Source organism: Lactuca serriola, chromosome 5 (genome assembly GCF_051521515.1).
Source record: "Lactuca serriola cultivar US96UC23 chromosome 5, Lser_US96UC23_V15, whole genome shotgun sequence".
Taxonomy (NCBI): domain Eukaryota; kingdom Viridiplantae; phylum Streptophyta; class Magnoliopsida; order Asterales; family Asteraceae; genus Lactuca; species Lactuca serriola.
This window is the reverse complement of record NC_136412.1, coordinates 288,898,431-288,913,127: the sequence shown is the minus strand read 5'-3', so window position 1 is coordinate 288,913,127 and position 14,697 is coordinate 288,898,431. Positions and strand designations below refer to the sequence as shown.

Genomic DNA, 14,697 nt, shown 5'->3' with positions numbered 1-14,697 from the left:
AAATTACCCCATGAAATCAATTTGCTTAACAACAACCCATAAAATTGATCTTCATTGACTTTGTATTTCACATCTTTAATGATCACAATCCAAGAATCATATGGCAAACCCACCATGATCACAAAAACTTGAAGATTTCTAGAGAGAGAAAGTGATTTTGAATGGGTTTTCTAGAGAGATAAAGTGATACAAACAAGTATTCTAGAGAGAGAAAGTCGAATTATGGATCAAATCAAAGAAAAATTCGACTTCTAGAACACAAAAACACTCTCTAAACACGAAGATCAATGAACAATAAGAATCACCAAATCAAAATAGCCATCAAGGATCAATTCTTGATGAGATTCAAGAACACCCGCTCTGATACCAATTGATGTGGTGTTGATTATGATGGCATGTGCGGAATTAGAAAGATCTAGTGATTCATCATACAAATTCAAGAACACAAGGAGTAAATAATTCTTTATAAGCTCTTATTAGATCTAGAAAGATTATTCAAAATGGGTTTGTATACAATTTCTCTCTCTAGTCTAACACTCCAAAATGAACTCTTTTATAATGGGAGTCACTCACTTCCTATTTATAGGAAAAGACTCAACCCATTTACACATACAAAGAGGAAAGCCTAAAACATTACATCCAAGCATGACTTTGCACCCTAACAACTTTCCTATTCATGTTGGTATTCTTCTTGAAGATCCATTTGCACCCGAACGTCTTACGACCTAGCATATTGTCAACCAATATGGACTGAATCTCGCTGTCCAAAGCCTCTTTCCATTTTGCAGACTTCGGGCCTGTCATTGCTTCCTTGTAGGTGTTAGGTTCATCCAAATTTATCAGTGTACTATTGTTAGATGCATTTGATATGCATCTCTTAGCACAATTTCCTGCGTATTTCATTATAAAAAGTAAACTAATTCCCGATTATTCTTATGTATTTCTTGTTTAATGATTATTTTGAAGAATGCCTGTACTGCTCACGTTTGTTATGACTTTTCAGGGCCATTTGGAGAACATGGATGATTGCACAAGTTCGAGATGCGTTTGTGGATGCTTAGGAGCTTAATTGGAGTCTAGACCAAGGAAGGATTCCGGGAAATGATCAAGACCTGCTTGGAAGGAGGAACTACGATCAAAAGAGCCACAAAAAAGTAACATGCGATCGCAGGTTGTGCCCTTGCGATCGTAGGTTGGTCAATTTGCGTCGAAATGGCAACGTACTTCATTAAAAAAATCTCGTGACACGTTTTTGGGTGATACATGCGATCGTAGGTATGCCCTTTGCCATCGTAGGTACGGCGTTTTGATAGCTAGAGGTATAAATACAACCCCATATTCTTCCAGTAACTCTAATTGGCGATTCCGAGTGATTCAGAGGCGATTTTCAGAGGTTTTCAAGTGAAGAACGCAGATCTAAATGAGACGATTCGATTCCAATTCATAGTTTAGCAAGATTTATCGTTTAGATTCTATTTCCACTATTTGTAATCCGTTTTTAGCCATGTCAGGCTAAAAACTCATATTTCAGTTTCGCAAGACGTAACCTTTTCGTATGATTAATCATCAGGCACTATGTTTGACTACGATTACTATTTAGTTTGATCAGTTCTGTGTTAAATTGAGTGTTTGATTTTGATTTCAATTCTTGTTGGCCACTTAAATTGTTTGTCAACCATTCTAGTCATCTAATTGTTTAGATCCGTAATTGTCTAGATTAATTAGTAAAAAGTGACAAGTATTAGATTAATTCTAAGTTTAGGGTTAACTCTAATATGAAATGATCAAACAAGTTTTAACGCCTCCGAGCTTATGAGAGGTATTGAACTTTAATGGGAATTACACTGTGTCTAATGCAAATTTTCTTTATTAGTCAAGAGCTTGTTTGGTTAATTTAGTAAAAAGTTAGATTTAATTCAGAGAACTTATTTTGATTAAATGAATTTTTGTAATAAAGGTCATTAGAGCTTATTAATGAACCTTACTACCAGTTTAAACAAGTGCATAGTCAAATATTGTGTTGAAGGTTAATTATATGATTAGAGGAGTCACCACAAAACTGGAATTGGTTTCTTTTATTTGAATTTTTGCCACTTTAAATTTAGTTATTCTTTTGTCATTTTCGATTTCTATTAGTTTAATTTTCAGAAATAACCCCCCCCCCCCCTTTTATGTTCATTGCATTCATCATGTAACATGCCAAAAATCAAGGCTAAAATTTTCATTTTTAATTAAGTAATTCATAACATAGTTTAACAAACATTGCCAATGTCATATCAATTTATAAAAGTCATAACAACGTGTCTGAAAACCATATCATCGAAAGTAATAAAATCAGAGTACAATCCCAGAAACCCAATGCGGAAACCATGTGTGTGCGTGTGTGTGATGTGCTGCTACACTGCCGACTCCTTCCCCTTCGATGAAGAGGTACTTGAAACCAAACCAAAAACTGTAAGCACAAAACTTAGTGAGTTCCCCCATCATACCGCATACCATATAATATCGTCGGTATCTTCAACCGGTAACTGTCATCGGTATTTTTCAACCGGTATCTATCATCGGTATCCTTCAACCGGTAACTGCCATCGGTGTCTTTCAACCGGTAACTACCATTGGTGTCTTTCAACCGGTAACTGGCATCAGTATCTTTCAACCGGTAACCGCCATCGGTATCTTTCAACCGGTAACTAGGGACTATTTCACCCCCTACCACTAGCATACAATAGCAAGATATAAACATACAGTCAGACGTATCGGGTACTGACCTACCCCTTGCTCCTAACGACCTATGCCAGGGAAAGACTATTCCCTATCACTACCACTGAAACAGATATCATATCACGTATGCATTTCTCATGACCAACTTCACATAACCAAACCAAGATAATTATCACAAAGACAATTATCTACTCAATACCCCTATTGGTGGGTCGACATTGTGGCCTTAGACCCACCCCTACTGGAAGGTAACTCACCTCGATGTCGTGTAGTGTCTGAACTGTGACATCCCCATTTTTCACGGCCTAGAAAAAGACCGATTTTGTTTATGCTTTGTAAAAAAAAATCAGAGTACTTCTTTTCATAAAAATGTTGCGGAATTTGTTCCAAAAAAAATGATAAATACGTTATCAAAACATTTTCGAAGAAATGAATTTATTCATTTTAAAATGTTTGTGATGTCATCGTCAATATATAAACATAAGCATAAACGGAACTTACATTTATTTACACTAGTGATCTACATCTCTTTAATCTCTCTGTGTAATGTGACTTCATATCAACACCTGTGATATAAATAAACTGAGTGGGTCAGGTTGGGAAACCTGGTGAGTACATAGGGTTTTCAACCCACAATAATATAATTATTATGTTTAAACAATCAAACAATCAACCCAATTACCCATCCCAATTATCTTCTTTAGTCTTAAGGATCTACCTTAAGAATCAACTATTCCTCGTTTATTTATTCCTAAGGATCATCCTAAGGAATCGGCACGAAGTCCATCGTTACCAAGGCTTATAGATTATAACTGGTGAGCATGTAGTCCAAAACATCTGGTAAACACTTAGTTCAAAAATAACTAGTAAACACACTTAGTTCAAAATACTTAGTGAACACACTCAGTTCAAAAATACCTAGTGAACACACTCAGTTCAAAAATACCTAGTGAACACACTCAGTTCAAAATACGTAGTGAACACACTCAGTTCAAAAATAGCTAATCAGCACCTAGTTCAAAAACACCTACAAGTTACGAGGCTGCTAGCGTTCCAATGGACTGTCTAGTATCGTCCATGGTCGTCATCTATAGTCCACTAGATGACTGGATCACTGTCAACATTGATGTCTTTCATCGTGTTGTCACACAACAACTATTTCATCTACCCATGTTTTACCCAACACATTTTGTAGATATAAAATACATATACAGTTTAAATCATTTTAAACATGTATAAAAATATTTCACCCATCATAGACAGCACGTATTCAGACAATATACATACATAGCACGTAATTTATATTAAATACTTCATATCTATGTGTAAGATGAAAGGTACTATGCACTCACCTGATACGGTGGTGACTCGGTACTCGGACAACACTTCGTTACACTTAAAACAATTTCCCTCGACAAAACCTAGTATCATTACCACTAGGGTTTAGTTCAGTATTTACCGGGACTAATTTAATAGTCTAGCTGTTATTATTATTATATAAGTGTTAAACAACACTATATAACTCATAATAATAGCCCAAATAATTATTTTAAGGTCCTAATAATGTTACTATAATTAATTAGAAGCTATATTAAAAATAGCGTAGGCGTAGCTCACTTACAACGGGTTTTATCGAAAACCGGGCTTTGCTGGAGCAGCGTTCCCGAGCCGAAAGGCTCCTCCTCTCAGAGTTTCCCGGTGCTCCGGGACTTGCTTCTAACACCTTGGAGGTGCTAGTGAAAAACCTTGAAGGTTTGGGGGTATTTGGTAGGAAAGAAGTGGAGAGTTGTGAAGAAAACGGGAGATTTGCGCCTCTATTTATAGGATGCCAGCGCCGAGTACGCCGAGCATACTAAAAAATTACGCTAAGCGTAATTGTTAAGCTGAGCGTACTCAAAATTACGTTGGGCGTAATGTGCCACGTGTCACCATCTGGTGGCTAGCCTTGGGGAGGAAGCAACGGCTGTGATCGCGCCATGTCACCCAAACCCGCACAACACCCTCCCAACTTAGAAAAATCATAACTTTCACATACGAGCTCCGTTTTCGATGTTCTTTATATCCACGCGAAGGAGGGAACGTACTCTACAACTTTCGTTTAGACTCTGTCGGATAATTTTGACTTTATTTTAAATTTTTATATTTTTAACAGGCCGGGACAGGATTGGTCCGTTAAAAATTCATAACTTCTTCATCCGACGTCCGTTTTCGTCTGTCTTTTTATCGTTACGCTAAAAATAACGAGATCTTCAATTCTCATATAGTTTGTGTCGGCTAAAAACCGCTCGATCTAATATTCGAATTTCGGGCTGTACACCGCTAAGCCGAAACTTCGAAAAATCATAACTTCCTCATACGAAGTCAGATTTGGGCGTTCTTTTTATGGACGCTCTCGGTTTAATGTATTCTACGAATTTCATTTAGATCACTAAGGCTAAATCTCGTTCTATTGTAAATTCACTATTTACGCTTCTCGATGCCGTGTCGGTTCCGTCGCGAAACTTCGACGAGTGATAACTTCTTCGTTGTAACTTGGATTTCGGCATTCTTTATATGTACGGAAACCTTGTGACATCTTCTACAACTTGGTTAAGATTATTTATTCTAAATAATATTTTGTTGAAAAGTTGTTTTTGACCCTTATTGCCTCTAAATTAACTAGCCCAGATCTGCGGGCGTTACATGAACCGTCCTCTGGGCGAAGATCGACTCCCCCCAACTCCTTAATCCCTACACGAAAATTCTCAATTCATCAAACAAAACATGCAACCCTGACCAGGGTCAATGCCTTAACCAGTCAAAGTCAACATCCAGTTGACTTGACTCGCCGAGTTGGCCCGCCAACTCGCCGAGTCCATTCTCCACTAATCAGATACAACCTCGACACCACGCGTCGAGTCTAGCGAGAACTCGCTGAGTTTTCCTTTATTCAAACCATCGGGAACCTCTTTATCCGACTCGCCGAGTTCTTCCTTCAACTCAGCGAGTTCATCTCCCTCATAAGTACATGTCCAGACTATGACTCGTCGAGTTGTAGAACAACTCGTCGAGTCCATCTTCAAAGGTTGGGAGATTGCCTTGGACTCTGCGAGTCTGTTCATACACTCATCGAGTCCCATGATTCTCATGTCCTTTTTCGCGTCAAAACATCTACGGGACTTTCCTCCCTAACAACTGGTCCATTCGCAGAATGGATTTGGTGGTCATTACGCCTCGACTCACTGAATCCCAAGAACAACTCGGCGAGTCCATCCTTGATCATTACTATAGAGTCGATTTAAATGGGTCTTAACACACCAAAACCATAGATCTGTCCTCCTAATGTCCATTTTATACGTAAAGTTCCAAACTTGGTGCACATGCATGGGGTCTATGGCTCAAAAGCCATAAAAGGTGCTCTACAAGATGCATGAGGCTCTCATGGCCATAAAGTTGGCACCTTTATGCCATAAGACCCCTCCAATGGCCCAGATCTGAAGTCAAAACCCCAAATGCCCTTTCACAATTCTGAAAATGGCTTAAAAAGCCATAAAGATACTCAAAATCCAAGCCCTAAGGATAAATACACACATGGAAGACCAAGACAGGGGCATTTTACCTTGAATGAGCTGGAAATGGAACAAGATCTATGGATCTCCAAGCCCCAACTCGAACTCCCGAGCTTCCTTCCTCTTTTCAAGCTTCACAATCCACTAAAATGCACCAAAAATTGCCTTAGATCACTCAAAGCGGCTAGGGTTTCGATAAGAGGTGTTCTGCGAGCATAAGGGACAATGGAGGCTGCATTAATAAGGCATTTAAATAGGGTGCAAACCCTCGGATTTAGGGTTTCCCTCAAACAGCACCTACTCGCCGAGTCAGTCCCCCGACTCATCGAGTAGGTCACTTAAAATGCCCGCGGATCACAACCTTACTCAACGAGTTGGGCCTCAAACTCGTCGAGTCCTAGAGAAAATACAAAAATACTTTAAATTAAATGTGCACCAGGAATCAGGTGTTACACATCAAGAATTAGGTCACATCTTACGTAAAGAGGTGTAAACATTAGGACGTGTTCCTGAGGATCCGACCTTGCTTACCTGTACTACCTGTTAGTGCAATAAAGCAGTTTATTTATTATTTTTATTTGTTTAAATCGTGTACGACAACGGTTTTAACAAATTGGCGCCGTTGTCGGGGACACGGTAAAACAATAATAGTTTTATGTCAAGATCTTCACGTACAGGTAATCTGATTTTTGATCCAGAGATTGAGAAGAATGCTAGGAAGCTAAAGAAGGAGGCAAAACTTCGAATGCAACAAATAGGAACCTCAACCTTACCCATACCACAAGGCACTCCCTTGTGGAACGAACCTGAACACTCATTTCAACCTTTTCCAAAATCACCACCTACCTCACCCAATAACAGCCCGTTCAAAACCTACTCTTCATCCTCTTCAGACAAACCCGAACTCACAGATTCTTCTGTAACCGAATCAGAATTCATCATGAGCGAAAACAGAGACAAAGCTAAAAAAACTCTCTGTGAGTGGGCAACACAAGAGGTTACCCAACAGCCATTGTGTATCACCTTTCCAGAGCTCAAAATTTTGAGCTCATAAATTTCTCAAGGAATTTCATGTTGTCTGCTCTGGTATGAAACCCCATGGAGTTACTGAAGACCAGATCAAAGTCAGGGCGTTTCCCTTCTCAGTCCAAGATGCAGCAAAGGAGTGGTTATATGACCTCCCATCTTGTTCAATAACAAGCTGGAATGAACTCGCCAAACTCTTCCTAGAAAAATATTTTCCTGAGGAGAAAGTGTCAAATCTACGCAGAGATATTTTGGGTATAAACCAAGGCAAAAGAGAAGCTCTTCACACTTATTGGGAGCGATTCAAGAAGTTGTTAGTCCGATGCCCACAACATGGCATTAGTGATTATCAGTTATATCAGTTTTTCTGCGATGGATTGATACCTATGGAGAGGCGACTAATAAATGCATATAGTGGAGGGTCACTTTCAGACATTACACTAACAAAGATCAGGGCATTAATAGAGAAGCTGGCCAATGAATCAAAACATTCAACAACTGAGGAAGAGTGGTACCCTGACCATCCAAGAGGAGTCAAGGAGATGAGCAACGCCCACCTGGAATCCCAGATTTCAGAATTAACTAAAGCTATCCTTTTGTTGACAAAAGAAAAAGGTATAGAGCCAAAGGTGAAACCTTGTGGGATCTGCTGCAAAATCGGGCACCCAAATGATATGTGCCCAATACTTCAAGAAGATAATGAATCTGTACAAGCTATGGGAAGATTTCAGCAAAGGCCATTTGATCAACATCGCAACAACCAAGATTGGGGAGGGCCACAAAATAACAATTTCCAGCCAATACCTCAACAAAATGTTCAGCAAAGAAACCAATATCAAGCTCCACCCGGGTTTCAACAATCTTTTCAACAAAATCAACAAAGCAATTTTCAGCAACCACCTGTTCAAGCATAAGCTAGTAGTTCCAGCATGTCTTTGGAAGACATAGTTAAAAGTCTTGCTACCAGTACCCAAGCTTTCTAGAATGAAACAAAGTCCAACATCAAAAATCTAGAGCAACAGGTATCACAACTCGCAAACTCCATGAGCAAACTAGAATCACAAACCCAAGGAAAATTCCCATCTCAAACTGAGAGAAACCCGAAGCACAATGCTTGTGTTGTCACCCTCAGAAGTGGTAAAAACTACAAAGGACCAGATCAGCAAGAAGATAAGGAAGAAGAGATCGTGGTTGAGCAAGAATCTGAGGCAACTGAAGAGGTGCAGAAAAAAATGGACCTGCTGAAGTTAAAGTAAAAATTACCCCTCCCCCTTTTCCCTCAAGACTGAAAAACACGAAAAAAGAAAAGGAAGATAAAGAGATTATGGATTTCTTCAGAAAGTTTGGGGTAAATATTCCCTTTCTTGATGCAATTAAACAAATACCCCAATATGTTAAATTTTTAAAAGAGTTGTGTACTTCAAAAAGGAAATTAAAAGGAAACAAAACAGTAAAAGTAAGCGAGAATGTATCAGCTGTTTTACAAAAAAGGCTACCCCCAAAGTGTAAGGACCTAGGAGTATTTAGAATTCCTTGCAAGTTGGGGAACCTTTCAGTGCCAAGAGCTATGTTGGACTTAGGAGCTTCTATAAATGTTTTACCATATTCACTTTTTAAAACTATCGGGTAAGACCTTTAAAAAGAACAGGAATCATCATTCAGTTAGCTGATCGTTCTATGGTGCACCCAAAAGGTGTACTGGAAGACGTTTTGGTTCAAGTGAATGAACACATATTCCCAACTGATTTCTATGTTTTGGATATGGGAGATAACGACTCACCAAACTCAGTTTCCATTCTTTTCAGGAGACCATTTTTAAAAACTACCAGAACCAAAATCGATGTTTATGATGGTACCCTTTCAATGGAATTTGATGGTGAAGTTATCAACTTCAATATTTACGATGCCATGCATTATCCTGATGATGTTTTAGCCCTCAGTTTTATTGATGTTATTGGACCAGTAACTGCAGAATATTTTGAGATTGCTAACCGTGAGTCACTAGCATTAGTGCTCCACAAAAATTTGTCTCTTAATGCATCTCAGGTTATATCAGAAAATTATGTGGTTGATAGAGAAGTTCAAGAGATGCCAGCTCATATGGACTAGCAGAGGAAGTTGAGGTATGGTACCCAAAATCTTAAATTACCAATTTCTAACTCCAATCTTTTTCCTTCTGTAGTGCAAGCCCCCATCTTGGAGCTGAAGGCACTTCCAGAACAAGCTGTCAGAAAAAGAAGAGTTTGAGCTGATCAGAATTCTAAAAGAGTATAAAACAACAATTGGGTGGACTATTGCAGACATCAAAGGACTCAGGCCATCTCTTTGCATGCACAAAATTTTGATGGAAGAGGATTATAAGCCATAGCAAGAAGCCCAACGCAGATTAAACCCACCAATGATGGAGGTGGTTAAAAAAGAAGTTATCAAGTTACTAGATGTTGGGATGATATACCCAATTTCTGATAGCAAGTGGGTCGGCCCAATTCAAGTTGTTCCCAAGAAGGCTGGGGTGATAGTGGTAGAGCACAAAGAAGGAGAGTTGGTTCCAACCCGGGTTCAAAATGGACGGTGCGTGTGTATTGACTACATAAAATTAAACGCAACCACCTGAAAGGATCATTTTCCTCTCCCATTCATAGATTAGATGCTAGAGAGGCTTGGTGGAAAATCCTAATACTGCTGCTTGGATGGATTTTCAGATTTCCATCAGATTCCAGTTGCTCTAGAAGACCAGGAGAAAACGACTTTCACCTTCCCTTTTGGGACATTCGCGTATAGGCGTATGCCCTTTGGACTCTGCAATGCACCCACTACCTTTCAAAGGTGTATGGTTAGTATTTTTTTGAGTATGTCGAAGATATCATAGAAGTCTTCATGGATGATTTCACCGTCTATGGAGACTCCTTTGATATTTGTTTGAAAAAACTTACAAAAATTTTATAAAGATGTATAGAAACAGACCTGGTCTTAAATTTTGAAAAATGTCACTTTATGGTTGACCAAGGTCTGATTCTTGGACATATTGTTTCAAAAAGAGGTTTAGAAGTCGATAAAGAAAAAATAGATGCTATAAAGAGCTTACCCTACCCAAAGAATGTTCGGGAAGTACGTTCCTTTCTTGGTCATGCAGGGTTTTACAGGAGGTTTATAAAAGATTTTTCAAAGATATCAGTTCCCATGTGCCAGTTATTGCAAAAGGATGTTGAATTCGACTTCAATGAAGATTGCAAGAAAGCTTTTTATGTGCTGAAAAATCTTTTTACTTCTGCCCCCATCATCTGGCCCCCAGATTGGAGTTTACCATTCGAGATAATGTGTAACGCCAGTAACACTGCTGTTGGAGTTGTTCTAGGACAAAGAAAAGACCGGTTCCCCCATGTTATGTATTATGCATCAAAGACTTTGGACAGCGCCCAAGCAAATTACTCCACCACTGAAAAAGAGTTGTTGTCATTGCTTTTGCATTCGAAAAATTCAGACAGTATTTGTTGGGCACAAAAGTCATAATCTGTTTGGATCACGCACCCATTCGGTACCTTCTTGCCAAAAAGGACTCAAATCCAAGGTTGATTAGATGGATTTTTCTACTACAGGAATTTGATATAGACATTAGGCACAAAAGTGGAAGAGAAAATTTGGTAGCTAATCATTTGAGCCGATTCACCCCACCTGAAGACCTGACACCGATCCACGAAACATTTCCTGATGAGCATCTATTTAATGTTCAGAACCCTCCTTGGTTTGCTGATATAGTAAACTAGTTGCTTTCCAGAGAACTCCGTTCAGATCTCACTCGAGCCCAGAAAGATAAAATAAAGAAGGAGGCAAAAAGATATGTTTGGGATGAGCCATACTTATGGAAACACTGTGCTGATCCGGTTATTAGAAGATGTGTGCCTCAATATGGAGTCAATTCAATCCTAAACTTCTGCTATTCAGAAGCTTGTGGAGCGCATTATGATCCACAACAAATCGCACACAATGTCTTGGACAACGGTCTTTATTGGCCTCATATTTTTCGTGACTCTTTTCTATTTTGCAAAACTTATGACAGGTGCCAAATGACTGGGTCTTTGACATCTTGTAATCAAATGCCACTTATTCCGATCTTGGTATGTGAAATTTTTGACGTTTGGGGTATAGATTTCATGGGTCCGTTTCCACCTTCTTTCGGGTTTGTATACATCCTACTTGCTGTGGATTACGTGTCCAAATGGGTCGAGGCAAAAGCTACACGAACAGACGATGCCAAAGTTGTGGTCGAATTTGTCAAGACAAATATATCTGCTAGGTTTGGGACACCAAAGGCTATTATTAGTGATCGGGGCACGCATTTCTGCAACCGTACCCTCGAAGCACTCCTCAAGAAATATGGTGTCACACATCGGGTGTCCACAACATATCACCCACAAACCAACGGGTAGGCTGAAGCTTCAAACAGACAAATCAAGGGCATTATAGAGAAAACCATCAATCCAGTCAAGAAAGATTGGAGTATTCGATTGGATGATGCGTTACAGGCTCACCGGATAGCATACAAAACTTCTATTGGTATGTCACCATATAGAATTGTTTTTGGCAAACCTTGTCGATTACCGGTTGAATTGGAGCATCGAGCATATTGGGCTGTCAAAAAGTTGAATATGAGCATAGATGAAGCTGGCAAGAAAAGAAGATTGGATATCCAAGAGTTAAAAGAAATTAGGAACGATGCGTACGAGAACGAAGCAATTTATAAGGAGAAGACGAAAGCGTTTCACGACAAGATGATCTCGCGAAAGATATCACTACCGGTCAAAAGGTACTCTTATATCACTCTAGTTTCAAACTTATTTCCGGTAAATTGAGGTCTCGTTTGGTGGGACCTTTTGTTGTTACTAACGTGTTTGATCATGGTGCTATAGAAATTAAGAGTGAACAATCAGGAAAGATTTTTAAGGTAAATAGTCATCGTCTCAAACCATTTTACGGAGGGTTTCAAGTTACAAATGAAGAAGTGGAGGAAGTCGAGGTCCCGACTTACCGCAATTGAGGACACCAAGTAACAATGTCGAGCCAACGATAGAAAAACGGGCAGCTTACCGGGAGGCAACCCAGGCGTTTGTTTTGGTTTCGTTTTATTTTGAAACTTCTTTTTAATTTTTGTGTGTTTTTAGCTACTTAGGTCTCCCATTTTTAACTGAATCGTGTTTTTAAAATAAGATGTAACAGAGAGAATTTGAAAAAAGTTGAAAAATACAGTTTTGGTGGAACCTGCGACCGCAAGCCTAGTCTTTGCGATCGCAGGTTATACATTTTGGGGTCGCAGTACGTCATCGAGGTTATTTTTTGGGACATTTTTTCACGAAAAAGACAATCCTGCGATCGCAGGTCCAGTACATGCGATCGCATGTATCTCATTTTTGTTCCAGTAGCACTTTTGAACAAATAAAATTCGAATAAAGCCCATTTTCCCAAAACTGCGATCGCAGGTTCCCTCCTTGCGATCACAGGTTCCCTCGTTGAGATCGGATGTATCATTTTTTTCCTGCAACATATTTGAACGTTAAATGGTCGACTTTTGTACTTTTCTCAAGACCTGCGATCGCAGGTTTAGACTTTGCGATCGCATGTATAACATTTTCGCATCTAGACGTTAGCTTGTCTCGAACAAAGTGACCAACGGTCAAATTTTCAAAACCTCCGATCGCAGGTTCTCCCCTTGCGGTTACAGGTTGTGTTTTTTTGCTATAAATATTGATCGCATCCTCATTTGTAACCACCACACTCCAAAAATTCTCTCTGAAATCCATTACATTTCGAGCTCTTTCACCAACAAACACCCAAATCGCTAATTTTTCTTCCAAATCAAGCAAATAAGGTATCAATCTCTTCTATTTTACTCCTACAACATCTATACGGTAATGAAATCATGTTTTCACGATTGAAATTCTCCAAAAATCTCATTTTGTTCATTTTGAAATTTGAATTTTTGTGAGTTTCTTTTTCAGATCTATGTTCCGTTAGTCATCTGCAGGCCAAAAAAAGTAGAAATGTTTTCTCACGACGCAATTCAGAAGAGATTCATCTGAACGGAATTTCAAAATAAAAAAAAAATCGGCACGAAAAATATACTGCTGCTCAGCACACAGTCAGGTATTTTCGTTCTGAAACTGAATTTCTGTTTTTGTTATATATTTGTGCGGTCGTTTGGGAGTAGTTAGAAATACTTTATTTTGCTTTATCATTATTATTATTTTTACATGGAAATTATGCCTACGTTGTCCCAATTTACCTTGCAAAATGCCCCCTAGACCTTCCCGTTCACGCAGTCATATTGACACCTCAGACCCTTCATACACTATCCAGGTAGACAATGTCACTGTGGATTTAGGTTCACAGGCCGCACTCGACTATTACCAGTGACTTCTCGACCGCGAGATTTTTCCATAGGTCTGGCCCCTAGCCGCACCTTAATGCAGGAACTCCATATTTATGATGGTGTTCACTCTCTTTTTGCTAATATTGGGTGGAAGCGCCTATTATCTGTATATTTTGGCACTTGTCTCCTACTGACCCGAGAGTTTTTAGCCACGCTTAGTGAGATAAATCATGAGGGAAACTTAGCTTTTCACATTTTTAGCACCCCTCACACTCTTCACGTGGACCAGTTATGTACTATCTTCCATACCCCCATCACCAGTTTATTCCAGCCCACCCCCGCTTTGACGTACACAAGTTTTGGTACTCCATTACCGGTTTGGAGTCTTATGATTCAGCCTCATCCGTACAGACTAGCATCGTGCACCCTGTTCTCAAAATTGCATTGAAAATTATACGCAATATCATTTATGCACAAATTGAGACTACGAAAGTCGGCAAATCCGAGATTTTTCTTTTGTGGTGCATCATCACCGGGTCATATCGTCCACATTTTGGTGATATTATCATTAGACGGTTCCATAGAGTTATAGCTCCTCACACTGGCGGTGCAATTCCCTCTGATGGTTTGATTTCTGTCATTGCTTGCTCCCTCGCGCCGCAATCTCGTACGGGGTACTCCTTCTTTACAAGCGATTCTTTTCGTCTGACCTCGCAGAACCTTCGAGTTATGCACATGCTTCGTACTGCCACAGGTGGGTGTGTTTGGATGCAGGGTCAATCCATGTATTTCAAGGTCACTGGACCTGATGTCATCGCTCTCGCTGACCCCATTAGCGAGACTGTGTGGGTGCTTCCTTCGAACATCCCACCACCTCCTCGCCCATGTAGGGCACAACCGGTCCAGCATCCACAGTCTGATCGACCATCTTCATTCACTCAACACCCAGACTACACAAACGCCACACCTATGTCCTTTAGCCAGCCTGATCCTATGCAGAGTGACTTTTAGGATCAGCCCCCAGCCACATAACCATCT

The 14,697-nt window shown here is 39.6% G+C and overlaps 1 protein-coding gene across 1 annotated transcript; it reads left to right on the top strand.

Annotated features, from left to right (window-relative positions):
• The first annotated feature begins 9,696 nt into the window (after positions 1 to 9,696).
• On the top strand, positions 9,697 to 13,369 carry LOC145050609 (uncharacterized). The gene is made up of 7 exons (XM_078998833.1): positions 9,697 to 9,866; positions 10,244 to 10,779; positions 10,905 to 11,037; positions 11,353 to 11,605; positions 11,723 to 12,099; positions 12,147 to 12,237; positions 13,289 to 13,369. The coding sequence occupies exons 1-7, from the start codon at positions 9,697 to 9,699 to the stop codon at positions 13,367 to 13,369; spliced, it is 1,641 nt and encodes a 546-aa protein (XP_078854959.1).
• The last annotated feature ends 1,328 nt before the right edge of the window (positions 13,370 to 14,697 follow it).